At 40.9% G+C, this 16,827-nt stretch overlaps 1 protein-coding gene across 2 annotated transcripts in view; it reads right to left on the reverse strand.

The window, feature by feature from the left end:
• ephb6 (eph receptor B6) overlaps nt 1–16,827 on the reverse strand; it is a 105,322-nt gene that overhangs the window by 44,588 nt on the left and 43,907 nt on the right. For both annotated transcript variants that reach the window (XM_034174570.1, XM_034174571.1), the window contains exons 2-3: nt 15,183–15,247; nt 1,241–1,513 (exon numbers count right to left, since the gene is read on the reverse strand). In XM_034174570.1, the coding sequence (XP_034030461.1) occupies nt 1,241–1,513; nt 15,183–15,247 (338 nt within the window). The remainder of the gene's footprint in view (nt 1–1,240; nt 1,514–15,182; nt 15,248–16,827) is intronic.

Raw genomic sequence — 16,827 nt, forward strand, 5'->3', positions numbered from 1 at the left:
CCTGGTGCGCGCAGGAACAATGGGCTTCACCTGTGTGGAGGATGTAGACGAGGTCATCTGGATTTATTGTTTTTATTTTCATTGTCTGTGAGGATGTCAATGGAAGTTGAGAGACGCAGCTCCCAGGCATCATCATTTTGTAAGTCAGTGAGCAGTTGTTCACACTTTTCTTCTTGTTTTTTTTATTAGTATTTATTTATTCTTTTATGATAATTTACAGTGCTTTTTTGCCTAAAGTCGGGAAATTTTCACTGCCTCTTTCACATAATAACAATATAATAGTCCGCATCCATCCTAAGCACGGTGTGCACAAACGTGTCACCATTTCAGCCATGCCATTGTTGCTGAATATCTGTGAAAGTGTCACGTGGTATACCTTGCGCATGCAAAGACTGCGCCAGTGCCGCCCGACTTTCACATGTGTGCTGCTCGCCATGTCAGTGCTTCTCATGCAGTACGTGTGCGGACTGCTTAAGATTTGTGGCCAAATTTTCACTGCCCACTCCGGATGGTATTCAAGTCAGTCAGCTGCCATGTGCGCACGTGTCGGGAGGACCAATTCAGTGAGATTCCACATGAGAAATTTTTGCCTGTTTTTGCACAATTTTGTGTCTCCGCCTACTCTCCACCAGTTGCGCGTCAGTGAGATACTAACGTAAGAATTACTGCACTTTCAGTACTGACTCAACGTTTTCTCATTTGAAGTTGTAGGACTTTTCTGTTCCACTCCACCATGAAGCTTTGTAACAGGTGATGCAGCAGTCAAAGTTGAACTATGCACAGTTTCTCCAGTCACAGCCACAGAACCTATAATAACATGGTGGCATGCAATTAATGCACCTACCTGCAACAAGATGGTCCCTGTTCAGTTTTAAGGGCAGCTCAATCACTAACATATCAAAGCAAGGCATCCAGAAGATCGGCGTGCCACGCCGTGTCAGCTAAATTTTTCAACTTTGCTTGACATCATGATGTGATGACAATAACTTCAAAGTTCTGACACCTTTGTTGGCCCCAGGAGATCAGAAGTCTATGCAAAGATGTTTTATTTCAATAGCTCATCTCATTCACTGAGTTTATCTACTAAATTTGATTGAAACTGCTCTTTGCATTTTAAAGCTATCACTGCAGACAGACAGAGAGACAGACAGACAGATAGACAGGCAGGTTGTTTCCAGTCTGCCGTGAGGCTAACAAAAGTCATTTTTTACAGTTTCCGGTAACTTTATGCATGCATCACCTCAGCGGCCCAGGTCCTCTGCAGTTCCTGCTGAGAATCGGCCTGTTTATAGTACAGGGTGAGTGTCTCTCTGCAGGTGGGTGATGGCGATCGCAGGCTGGCACAGTCACGCATTGAGAAACGCAACGTGACAAACACTCGTGGAGCAGAATGCCGGTACAGGAAGGGTGTAGCCAACCAGTTGTCTTGGAGACGTGTGTTTTGATTGACATTACAGACCTCGAAGGCTCGCATGAGCTTTCCCCGGTCGTCCAGAACGCTCACCTCGTCCCACTACAGTAAACAAAAGCAATATTATCAGCTCATGTCATCTCAACCCACAAAAGAGAAACATGAACCTGCGCAGGGAGTTCAAGAACAGGCTTGTGTGTGGACTATAAGACCTTGGTTTGTTTATGGCACGTTCAGATATGAATCTTCCCCATAAATTAAAAGATCAGTCCTGCAGACACCTGAGACTGATTCATCTGAGTCAGAGCCTTTTTTACTCAAGAATAGCATTCAGAATACAGTGTGCAATACTAAAAAGCTGCTCTGGCTGTCCTTGCTGCTAGAGGTCATCTCCATTTTCCTGTAAAAGGATTTTTCCCTTTTATAATTGGACAGTCATTGACAATAAATGCAGCCTGAAATCATTTTAATCTTTAATATTTAATCAGGGAAAATTTGTGTGCACGGATGTGCTGCAGTTAAAGCTCTGTCGATAATGCATCATTGAATATCCTGCTCAAAGGCACCTCAGCAGTGCTCAAAACGGTGTGGTAACACACTGCTTTTTCACTTCTGCCACCCAGATTTACAGTGTTTTCCCGAACATTTTCATGCCAAAGTGTCGACACAGTGACACATTTGACATTTTGTTGCCATGTAAATGCTAAAAGCCTTGGTGTCTAAGAGCAGGCAACAAACTGAGCTCAAACAGCGTGAAACTGTGACTTCTTTTGTTCTTTTCATCGTGCTGTGGTTATATTAATGGTTATGGACTGTATTTTCACATGCATTTCTGTGTTAAGTGCATATACCCTGTCTGTTGCTCTTGAGACGATGAAAGAAATAGTCTGATTTTATATCCAGAAATATGAGATACAGCAATGTTAGCACAGTATTTCAAAATGGAAACAAATTATAACCAACAGACCATATTCACACGAGACCTAAACACTATATTCACAAAAAGCACAAAATATTCACAGATAAGATTGATGTAATCAATCCTTAGTGTGGCTCTCCATTAAATCAAATCAAAGTAGAACCCCCAAGACTGAGCCTTATAAAGAAGGTTAGGTTGGGTTTAGGAGCTGGTTAAGTGTGTTGCTGCATCCACCACAGCCTGGAACTGGTCCATCCCAACTTCCAGCCAGGTAAAGCTTTGGGGTTTCACTGGTCTTTTCCAGTAGGTGAAGGTCCTCAACACTGAGGCACCTGTGTGATGGATCATGCCAATAGAAACACACTTGGCCAAAATTTTGAATCAATGCATCACTTGCATTACAATATAAATGATGCTCCCCATCTGAGTATCCCTAAGTAAAAGCTCATTTGACACAATCATTCCAACTGTACCCATGGATCTCTGGAGAGAGAATCCCAAAACATCCAGTGGTCTCCTTAGGTCACTGAACATCATCCAAGTTCCATAATAGTAAGACAGGAAACACCGGGATCCCTTAAGACATGGAATTTTGGGGCTGCTCAAGGAAGCCCTACCATTCTTTTAATGCTTCGATCTTAAATATGATCAATCTATCTTTGTTAGTTGGCTATGTACCACAGGCTTTTAAGGTGGCAGTAATTAAACCATTACTTAAAAAGCCATCACTTGACCCAGCTATCTTAGCTAATTATAGGCCAATCTCCAACCTTCCTTTTCTCTCAAAAATTCTTGAAAGGGTAGTTGTAAAACAGCTAACTGATCATCTGCAGAGGAATGGTCTATTTGAAGAGTTTCAGTCAGGTTTTAGAATTCATCATAGTACAGAAACAGCATTAGTGAAGGTTACAAATGATCTTCTTATGGCCTCGGACAGTGGACTCATCTCTGTGCTTGTTCTGTTAGACCTCAGTGCTGCTTTTGATACTGTTGACCATAAAATTTTATTACAGAGATTAGAGCATGCCATAGGTATTAAAGGCACTGCGCTGCGGTGGTTTGAATCATATTTGTCTAATAGATTACAATTTGTTCATGTAAATGGGGAATCTTCTTCACAGACTAAAGTTAATTATGGAGTTCCACAAGGTTCTGTGCTAGGACCAATTTTATTCACTTTATACATGCTTCCCTTAGGCAGTATTATTAGACGGTATTGCTTAAATTTTCATTGTTACGCAGATGATACCCAGCTTTATCTATCCATGAAGCCAGAGGACACACACCAATTAGCTAAACTGCAGGATTGTCTTACAGACATAAAGACATGGATGACCTCTAATTTCCTGCTTTTAAACTCAGATAAAACTGAAGTTATTGTACTTGGCCCCACAAATCTTAGAAACATGGTGTCTAACCAGATCCTTACTCTGGATGGCATTACCCTGACCTCTAGTAATACTGTGAGAAATCTTGGAGTCATTTTTGATCAGGATATGTCATTCAAAGCGCATATTAAACAAATATGTAGGACTGCTTTTTTGCATTTACGCAATATCTCTAAAATCAGAAAGGTCTTGTCTCAGAGTGATGCTGAAAAACTAATTCATGCATTTATTTCCTCTAGGCTGGACTATTGTAATTCATTATTATCAGGTTGTCCTAAAAGTTCCCTAAAAAGCCTTCAGTTAATTCAAAATGCTGCAGCTAGAGTACTGACGGGGACTAGAAGGAGAGAGCATATCTCACCCATATTGGCCTCTCTTCATTGGCTTCCTGTTAATTCTAGAATAGAATTTAAAATTCTTCTTCTTACTTATAAGGTTTTGAATAATCAGGTCCCATCTTATCTTAGGGACCTCGTAGTACCATATCACCCCAATAGAGCGCTTCGCTCTCAGACTGCAGGCTTACTTGTAGTTCCTAGGGTTTGTAAGAGTAGAATGGGAGGCAGAGCCTTCAGCTTTCAGGCTCCTCTCCTGTGGAACCAGCTCCCAATTCAGATCAGGGAGACAGACACCCTCTCTACTTTTAAGATTAGGCTTAAAACTTTCCTTTTTGCTAAAGCTTATAGTTAGGGCTGGATCAGGTGACCCTGAACCATCCCTTAGTTATGCTGCTATAGACGTAGACTGCTGGGGGGTTCCCATGATGCACCATTTCTTTCTCTTTTTGCTCTGTATGCACCACTCTGCATTTAATCATTAGTGATCGATCTCTGCTCCCCTCCACAGCATGTCTTTTTCCTGGTTCTCTCCCTCAGCCCCAACCAGTCCCAGCAGAAGACTGCCCCTCCCTGAGCCTGGTTCTGCTGGAGGTTTCTTCCTGTTAAAAGGGAGTTTTTCCTTCCCACTGTAGCCAAGTGCTTGCTCACAGGGGGTCGTTTTGACCGTTGGGGTTTTACATAATTATTGTATGGCCTTGCCTTACAATATAAAGCACCTTGGGGCAACTGTTTGTTGTGATTTGGCGCTATATAAAAAAATTGATTGATTGATTGATTGAATTTTGTTCTCCTGCAAACACCTCTGTCCAGGGACCTTATGACTTTATAAACTCTTCAGTGGCCAAGGCCTCAGGGACACGAATGTCTCTACAGGTTGAGTTCAGGAAGTCACTGCAAGCCTGGATCTTAGTCCTCATTAAAAGGCCATCACAAACCCAGACTCCACACTCATCAGGGCATCTATTGATTCCACAAAGATCACAGTGTTGCCTACAAAGTCAAGGTCAGTGGAGTTTTCCTCGCTGACAAAGTCAACAAAGCCACTGATCTTCACAACCCTATTCAACACACAGTCCAGGAACCCAGAACACATCCCACATGAAAATTCATTGGGAAAAGTCAGAGATTATACCTTTGCGCCACACAGCATTTACAATATCTGTGTATAGGTTGTCTACGATGCCAAAAAATTTGTTGGAGATCCTGCAAATCGTTAAAATGTCCCAGAGAACAGCCTGGCCAACCAGATCAAGCACTTTAGAAAAAATAATGTAGGCCTCACAGAATAACTACTGTTATTTACACTTGAGTACAACAAGTACTTGCAGAGCGAGGATGTGATTGATGGAAGAAAAGTGCACACACAGCCCTGACAAAAGTCATTTCTTACCTGCCACTATATTAGTTTTTCGGCTCCACCCTTTTCACTCACCACAGCAAATTCAATATGGATCTGCATGTTGATTTGGCACAAGTTTTACACCGGATAAACTTACTGATGCAACTATGCATTACATGGAGAGTGGGCCCTGGTGATCTTGACACCAAGCTACCCTATTTTTTCTTTTTACCTTGCAGGAGTCGGTTAATGTTCATTACATTTGTAATTTAACATGTCATATAACTGCTATGGTAACAGTAGCTCAGTTTTCCAGAATGAGATGGATTTTTTTTTTTTTCTTTCTGCACTGCTTTGGTGTTGCATGTGTGCCTTTGTTCTCATGCACTGGGTGGTGGACATTTGTGTTTCTGACTTGTGGCAGCTGTTGTGTAATAACACAGATTTTGGCATAGTATCTTGGGGAAATTGAATAAGTGTAGATATGCTGCATAATTTTGGCAAACGAAGCAAGCGGTACCTTGATGGAGAAAACTGAGCAGCACTGAGACGTGGCTCTGAATGAAAATGTCAGATGAGTCAAAATGTAAATGTGGGCATCGGGTTGAGTTTCATCAATTATACAGAACGGCGACTGCAATGATGAAAAGGCTCTGCTTTAAGCCTGAGTAGCTGTGAGTGACAAGCACGTTTTTTTTTTCCTCTGGTAACACAGACGAATTATGCATTAGGCGCCATTCATTATTCTACCCGGCAACAATGGCGAGAGGACAAAAGGTCCTGACACCCTATTAGGGTGCATATGGACTTCGTGTGTGTGCTTTCTGCATGCTGGTTTATCAGGGCACACCTACATCTCCTTCTCTCTGTGTGTGTGTGTGTGTGTGTGTGTGTGTGTGTGTGTGTGTGTGTGTGTGTGTGTGTGTGTGTGTGTGTGTGTGTGTGTGTGTGTGTGTGCCATTCTGACAGCCAGTGCGAACAAAAATCTTTGCATCATCACACACAAGAGTGAGAGTGTGCACTCATATTTGGTCTGATTCCAAAAATGATAAGATCATTGAGCAGATAGAGACATGCTGAGGCACTCTCTCTTTCTCCAAAGCTGTGATTCATTCTCGGACATGGGAAAGAGGGATGTGGATGCAGGGAGAGAGATCAAGGAGGATTATGGATGGATAGAGGTAGAGAGAGAAAAGGTAAAAAATGGTACAGCCAGCGTATGTTTCTGTGAAAACCACAGTTGGCTGCATGTGAAATCCTGAACATGTGATGAGGAAGGGACTTTCAGGTACACTGAATAGCTGCAAGGGGAGAGCTGGTGTCCATGTGTGGCACCGTGTGCGGCCCCTTTACGTTTCAGGGGAAAAAACAAAACAAAACAAAAAAACACAAAGCTTTCTTTTGTTTCCTGACCCAAACTAAAAACCCAACCTCCCCACTGCCTTGCCTGTTTCTCCTTGTCATCTTTTCTTTGTTTCTTCACGAACAAAGAATTTAAAATAAGGACATATTTGGGCAAAGGGGGGGAGGATGCAAAGTTAAACAAAATAGGGGAGACTCATCTTTGTGACTTAAATTCAACCAAAATGCCAGAGAAGTGCGCTATCTCTGTGTGAGAGGACAGGGACGGACAGAGACAAGGAGAAAAAGACACACGTATATATCACAATATATACACATGCAACACAAAACTGCAAATACACAATGGAAGAACAGAAAAATAACAGGTGCAAAGAGAAGATGGGGTTTGGGGAGAAAAAGAAGCAGAAGAGGGAGAGAGCCAGTGTGAGTGGAGCTGCAAAGAGCACAAGGAAGATGGAAGATTAAAAGATGGGGGGAAAAAAAGAAAGAAGGCGAGGCAAGGAAGAGGAACTGATCGTCGGTACGTTCAAGGAATGGAAAGATGTGAGAAGAAGCAGAAGCAGAGTGTGGTCAAAGAGAAGACTATTCACAGACCCTGAAGCAAAATATAAAACTGGATATGAAAAAATACACAGGCAAGAGTTAAAGCACGTGCGCGCACACACACACACACCTACACACGCAATCTCTTTTTCTTTCTTTTTCCTGAATTTTGTTGGTTCTAGATTAATTTGCATTTCATTGCATTTTTAAGATAAATGGATAATATAAGTAAATGGAAAAATGTGTAGCTGACAGGTAGATTTCACACTTTTCAAACGTTTTTTGTTGACATTTTCTTATTTGTCATGTTTTTGACTTTTTTTTTTTTTTTTTTTTGCTTTTTTGTTTTCTTTTTAATATTTAAGTCAAAAAATAATTTTCTTTGGCACTACTACAATTTTATACCTTAGCATTTATATAAAAGATTCACAATATATAGCCAATATTATCAAAATTAGCCCTGTCTGGTAACTTATAATTTCTCCCCCTGAAGGGGAGAAATTCAAGTAATCAGACACCAGGTCCTACATTTGGTAGCAACATCATAGATCATGTGGGGGCTTTCCCCAGTATTCGCAAGGAATGCAGGGAAGCACACAGTGGCAGCCAATTGGAGTAAAGAAAGGCAGTGTGACACAGGGCACTGGACTGACCAGCCGGTGCCCTGGCTGAAACTGACACAGCGGCCTGTGGACCACCTTGCAGAGGGTGACCTCTCCGAGCCACTGCAGTCTGTTTTTGGAATGCAATCTTCCATAAAGACAGCTTTTACCAGCGTGAGTGGATGGATGCCTCCCCTGCTCCCCAGGGTGCTGGACTTATCTCAGGACACCCTGCCTGTGGCATCAATGACTGTGTGCTCACCCCAACAATGCCCTCTGTTTTTAATGCCATTCTGCTTTTTCTGTTTCTTCAGCTTGGTAAAACTTTGTAAAAACCTTGTAACTGTCAGAATGGCCTAAGCAGTGGGTCACCCCTCTCTGAGTCTGGTCTGCTTAAGGTTTCTTCCTCAACATCATCAGTGGAGTTTTTCCTTACCACTGTCACCTCAAGCGAGTTGATAAGGTTAGACCTTACTCGTGTGAAGCACCATGAGGCAGTTTTGTTGTGATTTGGTGCTGTATAAATAAAATAAGTTGATTTGAATTGAATTATGATATCAGCTGGCTGCTCACTCAAACAAAATAAACCAAGATGGCAGAAAAGACTTCAAAACAGCTTAAAACACTTCAAAACCTAAAAATGCTGTTTTTGAAACAAGATAACACCTCTGAAGTGATTTACCAGACATTTCACAGATGTTAGCATGCGCGTCCTGGAAACATGCATCAAGCAAGTGGGTCAGGTCATTGATAATCTCAAAACCTCACGCATGCACACATGCATTTCCTCCTGCAGTTCATCTCCACAATGGAGATGAAGGAAAAGAAAATATTCACCATGGAATTCCTCTCAGGTAAATATGTTCTCTTCATTAAAATCACCTGCAAGTTGGCAACTCATAAAAATAAACCTAAATTATAAAGCTTGGGTTTAGGCAAAAACTAAATGTTGCCAGTTTTGTGAAATTTGAAAGGCTGTACAGCTTTAAGTTATATATGTTTAATTTTTATATTTTTTATAAATTAGCAAAAAAAAATTTTCACGTTGTCATTACGGGGTGTTGTGAGTCGAATTTTATGGGAAAATTAAAAAATCTTAAATTTTTTAATTTTTAAATTTAAATTTTTATTAAAAATTAATTTACTCATTTTGGAATAAGGCTGTAACATAAAATGTGGAAAAAGAAGTGCAATGAATACTATCTGGATGCACCGTACTATTCAATAGGTTGGAGAATCACTTTGTTTGGGAATGTCCTTGCATGGTTGACATCCTACACTCAAAAGACTGACTCCTTTCATCGGAATACAACGTTACACCTTACTCCTATGAAGTGCATTGAGGCAAAAGTGTTGTGATTTGGAGCTATACAAATAAAATATATTGAACTGAATTTGTCATTTTGGCTCCACACCACGCTCGATCCACCCTTGCAATCCACCCTCATATTGCTCATATGGCCTGATTTATGCTCAATATTATGACATATCTGTGTAATTTAATCAGTGAATTCAATAAGGGCCCAAATCCTGAACTTTTAAAAATTGAGATTTGACCAGTTTTGTGATCTACAAGTGAAAATGCATTCCACTGTGTGGAACAAAGTCCCATGAAACAAGTATTTATTGTTAATGCATTTCATACAGTGAGACCAAGAGAGGCCCAACTTCAGGAGTTGTGCCAATGTTGCAGGTAATTTCGCCTCGACATATCGGTGGCAGCAGTGGTTATTCAAGTGAGGCAGCTAAAATTCAAGATGTTCAGAAACTTGCCAGGTATCTTTCAGAATAGGCTCAGACTTTCCTTAATAAGTTAGTGACCAATAATAAGTGAGGTGTAGACGATGACTCAGAGTTTGATGACCAGCAGACCTATGATGACTTTGATATTCTGAAGGGTTGGTTACCGGTAGACTCCATGTTTGTGCATTTAATCATTTTAATCGTATGTCCACTTCATAACTTCATTTCATGTCAAGTTTGAAATCAGTCCCCCCAGGATGTGAACTCACAGTCCTCAGCATAGGAGTTGGACTCTCTAACTAGAAGGCTAAAACCCAGGGCTCTGGCCTTGTGACCAGCGAGGTTTACTAACTACATGTCCACAGTGCCTCCTGCTGGCCTCTGATACATATGCAGATGCAAATTAAGGCCAAAAGTGGTCGTCTGTAGTGTTCTTTTCATATTAGATTTGGAATAACAATAATGTTTGTCCTTTTTATGCAAAGTTTCAACTGTTCAACAAAGGTCCAACTCCATTGCCTTTATTTGGTCACCCACCTAAAACTGGTGTCATTTGCCACCACATTTTTGTTGTGAAAGTGTAGTGACACGGACCCACAACAGGGGGCGCAAATGAACAGCCAATAGATGAGCAAAAAAGTAACAATTTAATGTTGTGAAATGTGCACAACGAAATACAGACAATCTCAGAATATAATTACAGTCAATCCACAAAGGTGACGTGTGGGCAGGCTCGAGGATAGAAGACGTCTGTCCTGAGAAGAGCCGGAACCACACGATTTCCGCCGCCACAGAACCTGGTGAATACTGGAGCCGCCAAGTCCCGAATTCCCAGGTGATCACCGTCCCCGACTGTCGGATCTGGTACTGCTGGCGAAGAACAAAGACAGTCAAGTGTGGGTGTGTGTACACCCAGTAACAACAACGGTGGGAATGCCACCTCCACCTCTCACTCAATAACTTGCAGAGTACTGTAGATTCCTCAGGGGAAAAGAGTGCCTTCAGCGCTCTCTCAGCTTTCACCGACGGAGGTACCGGTACTCCTGCAAACACTCACAATATACAAATATTGTAATCACAAACGGCTGAGGATATTACCTCCGATGAAGTACGATATCTCGGCGATGAGGTGGAGATGACGTCTGGGTTTTATGGAGTGCGATGATGAAGAATGAGTGACAGCTGTCAGGAGTTAATGAGTGACAGCTGTCACTCCCGGCTGTGTCCGTGGCGGCAGCGCCCTCTCGTGCCTGAAGCCCGCACTTCAGGCAGGGCGCCCTTTGGTGGTGGGCCAGCAGTACCTCCTCTTCTGGCGGCCCACACAACAATTTTGTGACTTATTGCCTCTAGTAGGGTACTAATGTCAAAGGTATGATACTAAGACCATAGCAATACATTGAGAAAAATAATAAAAACCTTCTCCTGTAAAGAAATGTTTCATGGATTGGACAGTGATTTGAATTCACTGATTCAATTACATTCAACTATACACTGTGTCCCCACAAAATTTTTGAACATGTTCAAAACTTTCACACACATTTCACCACTCATGACATGCCTACGGTACGTTGCATTTATGATTCCAATCCCCTTGGGTACACCAAGGTGGCTCTGATAAAGCCTTTTGATTTGACAATCTGGGCATGAGAGCAGCCTTCACATTTACATGCACAATATCTGAGTACATAAGTACAAACACTGTGCTGCACTTTCTGACAGTACGTTGATGTGTTCACCTCATGGCAATAAAAGATGATGTATATGTGTAATTCAGGTACATATTATAGCTGTGCCACAATCATTCACAGATGAATGACTTAACTGACCTAGGAAGTGACCCTAGCACAGGTGTGCATGCAGTCACTCATAAACGGGGCCGAATAGACACATAGCCATCGTTCAAGGCAGCGTAACAGCCATAAAGCAGCACAACAACAGTGGATCTGTGGCTCAGTCACAGCAATCTCGTCATGAGTGAAGTCATTATAAACCAATTCAAAGGCCACTCTGAAGGTCTCAAGGCTGTACAAAAGGCAAGGGGAGTCCTTGCTTACCTTTAAACTGCACCCACCACCAAACCTCCAACCAATCAAACTCAGTTGCCAGTTGCCAACCATTTTGCAAAACATCTCTGACCCTGAACCCAAACCATTTATGCACAAAATGAACAATTAAACTTCAAACTTGAAGTTGAATGGCTCCCTTTCTGCATATAATTACCTTCTCCAGCAGTGTCACTTAAATAAAGGTGAATTTTGAAAAATGTGGAAGTTTTCTCTTTTTATTGAATTACTACACCCACAATCTTATAAAACATGAGATAGTGAAATGTTAAATATTGGGCAAATGCTTTAATTGAATAAATGAAAGTGCACAATGGATTCTAAAGATGCTTACTATTTTAATTACAAGTATTCTCATGTAAGAAATGCTTCTCTTATTTTACAGTAATCAGAAATTAATCTTGAGGTAAAAAAATTTCAAGGATTTTCTTCGGAAAACTGCTGTGTATAAATAAGCAGTTCTGTAACACATTTCTGCACTGTAGTCTTCCATGTTTTGGCCTGATGTCTTGTTTGTATTGGACAGCGTGAAGCTGCTTTTGAAGCATTGCGGTGCTTCTCATTGAAAATAATTTGTTTAAGAGTGATCCTTTTAACGCCCTGAATGTGTGCAGTGTGAGAGGCCTTTATTGCTGTGGTTTGGCCCCTGTCTGTTTTGATTTTCATTGTCTTCTGTCCATGTCTTTGTGTTAGTTGTCTTTGTGTTCTGTCCCCTGTGTATGTCTGTTGTACTTGTTGGATATTTTTGTGTTTTGTCTCCTGTCTGTGTCCTCATGGTAATTATCATTGTGTGTCCTCATCTGTTACTCAGGTTGTTTTTTTTTTGTGTGTGTGTGTTTGCACTCATTTGCATCTTTGAGTTCCATGTTGGTTTGCTGCCATTTCCTCTTTGGTTTGTACTTAGTTTTTGTGGCTCTCCTTTTAGTTTGAGTATTATTATGAGATGTGTTTAATTTCTACTCACCTCCATGATTCTGATGATTTTGAGATCTGAGTCACTTTGTGTGTGTTACTTTCTGTGTGTGTGTTGTGTTCCGGTCTCCCCTACTCTCGTGTATTCCACACCTGTAGCTCTTTTGTCATCTGTGTTTTAAGTATTTAAGTCTGCACTGTTTTCTTTTCTGGTTGCCAGATTGTTCTTTGGCTCCTTCCGTGGTATGTTGTATTTGATTATCCTTGTCTCCTTCTGCTGTAAGATGTGTATATTTTTGTTATGTCTGTCGCCTCCTCTGAGTAACATTTGTGAGTATTGATTATCCCTTACACTTCTGTGTCTTTGCCATTGTGTTACATTTCAGTATTCATTGCCCTGTGTTTTACCCAGTTTGTTTGTTGCCCCCCCGCTGCCTGCGCTTTGGTCTTATATTTTGCTTTTTGACTCCTGTGGAATCTTTTGAACTCTTTCAGCTTGTTTAGACTTTACTCACGTGTGTTTTGGGACAATAAATTTTTGTATTCACCTTACATCCCATTTGGTTACTGCCTGCACATTTGGGTTCACTTAGAAGCTGCAAACACAACACCTATAATGACTTCATTCAAAGTATTAATATTTTTTTCCAGTATCTGTTTGTTGGATTATCAGTAGGATTACTCAAAAACTGTAACATCGATTTTCATGAAACCTGGTTAAATAAAAATGAAAAAGGATTTATTTTCACCTGGAATCAAAACGTTATTCTTTTTTTTTATGCATTTGTAATCCATTATTGCACTGCTCATGTATTTTCTCAACATTTTTCACAGTAAAATATGCTTTTGTGGCATTTGCAGAATTCCAAAGTTAGCTAACTTTAGCAATCACACTGTAATGTTTTCTTAAAATAACAGTAACAGCAGCAACAACAACAACAAAAAACCTTCAGCACATGAAAAATGAAATGTCCAAGACAGATTTTATGTGAAACAATGAACGATAAATGATAAATCAATATTCTCGAGGTCGCCGCCACGTCATTTCGGTGAAGTAGCCAATCCGAAGGTGAGAATTTGAACTCGGTGAAAACTCACTCAGGCTGCATTGGTTGTCTATTGAAATCAGCCGGGTTGCTATCATTGCCCGAAACAGTGAGATTTATACACTAAGCTGACTTGAAATTGCACATTAAATTGACTTGACAAGTCTAACCCCTTTGAAAAGTGACCAAATTACATGTATTTGTATTGAGCTCTGTGATGTTTTCATCGACAAAACCCGCCTCTTGAGGTTAAATGTCCGGATGACCGACCTTGAGAATAGATGGCTAGCGTTAGCAGACCAGACCAGGTTTGTTCGCAGGTTTGTGGCTGTACAGAGTGTGTGATTTGTACACGCCAAACAACTGTGCGCATTCCACTAAACTGAAAGTAAGGTGTTCAATGCTTTAGCTAGAAAACATTTAGCCAGAAAACACACTGATACCGTGGCAATAGTTTGAACTGAATCATGGGGGGGATTTAACCTGGATGTTCAAGTCTTGTAAAGAAATTGAAGATGGAACAATAGTGGAACTCTGTCCTGTGGAACTAAGCATTTGGACAGTGACACAATTTTATAATTTTTATATTTTTATTTTTTTATAATCTCTACTCCAGGGGTGGCCAAGTTCTGTCCTCGAGAGCCACCTTCCTGACACTCTTAGTTGTCTCCCTGCTCCAACACACCTGAATCCTATGAATGGCTCATTAAAAGTCTGCTAACAAGTCTTTCATTGGATTCAGGTGTGTTGGAGCAGGGAGACAACTAAGAGTGTCAGGAAGGTGGCTCTCGAGGACCGAACTTGGCCACCCCTGCTCTACTCCAACAAATGAAATAATCAAGATGTACTCATAGTGTCGAATTTCAGTTTTAATTTAAAGGATTTAACAAAAATATCACATTAACTGTATCGGAAATACAGCCAACTTTATACATAGTCCCCCTATAGTCACAAGCCATAAGTAACTGGACAAACTAAATATACGGATTAGTGTTAATATAAATTATCACTTTTAGAGCCATTTTTCTTTAGACAAGTCAGGGGTTGGATACATGAACATTTCCAAGTCACTGAATATGTCTTTGACTTGGACCTTTGTCTGTTGCACCACTCAGCTTCTTGGTGGAGTGGAACAAAGGATTTTCACACAACTAAATAGATTAAATATAGACATCCCCTTTAATGTATCGAAAATCCTTTGCTGTTCCACTCCACCATGAAGCGGTATAACTGACTATGCAACACACAAAACTTGCACTATGTGCAGTTTTGCCAGTCACAGCCACAGAAGCCTATAACACCATCAGTTATCATAAATGTCTTGGTGGCTTCCCTCACTAGTGTCCTTGCACAATCACTCAATTTTTGAGAACTGCCGACTCCAGACAGGTTTATCATGCAGTATCATACTGTTTGTATTTCTTAATGATTGATGCAAATGAAGACATCTCCACACTTCTCTCACAAGTTTGCTCTTGGCAGCTGAAAGCACATGAACAGTCAACTCCCTGCTTACCCCTGTGTCAGGATAGGTGGTCCAGCCCAGCTCTGAGGTCGACTCCATTGTGTTCAGCAGCATCACTGTAAGGACACACAAAAAGACAAAAATGCACAGTTCTCAGCTTAATCCTGTATGTGCTACCAGAGAAACATGGATTTGTCAACACATTGCCATCACAGACTGCCACCATCGTGGGCCAGAAATGTGAAGCTTCCTCAAGTAGCAGCTTCTTGGAAGAGCAGCAGCTTTATAATCTTCTCCCCACTGCGCACATGACAATCGGTGGGAAATTGTTTTGGCATTTTCCACATCAGTTGGGATTCCTAAAGCTGTGTGCATCTGTCAAATATAATAACTGACTCTCAGTGATGAGTCACTTGGGGACTAAAAACAAAAACATTTAGGGGTTTAATGAGATTAAACTGATTGATCTGATGGGATGCTGTGATGAAAGGTTTCAACATTTAAAGGCCATAACAGTTGCTGTCATATTGCATTTATCGTTAAAGAGGTGACATGTCTGACACCAACCTTCATCACATGCAATGGGACATGTTTAGCATTCGCTTTCAAGGAGTCGTATTAATTATTATTACTATTAATTATAATTTCAGGGAACTGATATATGTCCCCAGGTATCTTAAAAACAGATATTAATATTTGTAGCTAAAAAAGACCCCACAGTTGCTTAAAATAACCCACTTTTGGGTGTCTGATAACAGCATGTTATCAGGCCAAGATCACCGGGGTATGTAAACGTTTGATCAGGATCATGTGGTTAGTTTCTATTGTCATTATGATTTAAACAGAGTAAACACTTGTTTGACAATAAATGGCTTCACACAATCACCAACATGAGTGAAAAATAAGTTTTTGCACTACCATTCATATTCTCTGAAAAATGGCCAAAAAAAATCTAAAAATTCTGCCAGGGTATGTAAACTTATGAGCACAACAGTAGATTGGTGATGTTAGATCCACTCATGGTGCCACAATTACTGAGTCAATATGCCTTTCACTGATTGTACTACATGCACCCAAGCCACCTGTTATAACAACTACTCTCCAGTTAGCAAAAATATACGTGTTCATTAAACACCCAAACCAAAATTAACCTGTCATCCTTAGCTTGCTTGGTAACTACAAGATAGTCATGTCTTGCCCCCACACATCTTTACCTCTCATACCTTTGTCACACTAGAGCACGAATGCCGTATGAATTGACATTCAAATGACATTTGTGCAAGTTGTGCTACATTCAAACTGCACTCGAACGCCTCGTACAGCATTCCTACAGCAGTTGGCACATTTTTGTGTCGCTCATGCTGAAATAACCCGAATGGAGTCAGTCTTACCATATTTGTACCACCATAGGAATGGACATTCGAATGCCATTTGTGCAACTCAACCTCCAGTTGAACTGCATTCGACCTGCAGCACCAATTGCAGGAATACCATAAGAAATCGGTTTTTGAAACAACATTCGTGCAGTTCGTGCTGCATATGAGCTACATTCAAATTCCTCGGACAGCATTTGTGTGGTACGTAGGGAAATTTGGCAAATTGGCAGGCCAGCCCTAATGTAGAGAAAACAGGCACACTACCGTCCTGCTGCAGTCGAACTAGGAAATATTTGTACGGTGGTCGTACTGCTGTGTGA

Source organism: Thalassophryne amazonica, chromosome 7 (genome assembly GCF_902500255.1).
Source record: "Thalassophryne amazonica chromosome 7, fThaAma1.1, whole genome shotgun sequence".
Lineage (NCBI taxonomy): Eukaryota > Metazoa > Chordata > Actinopteri > Batrachoidiformes > Batrachoididae > Thalassophryne > Thalassophryne amazonica.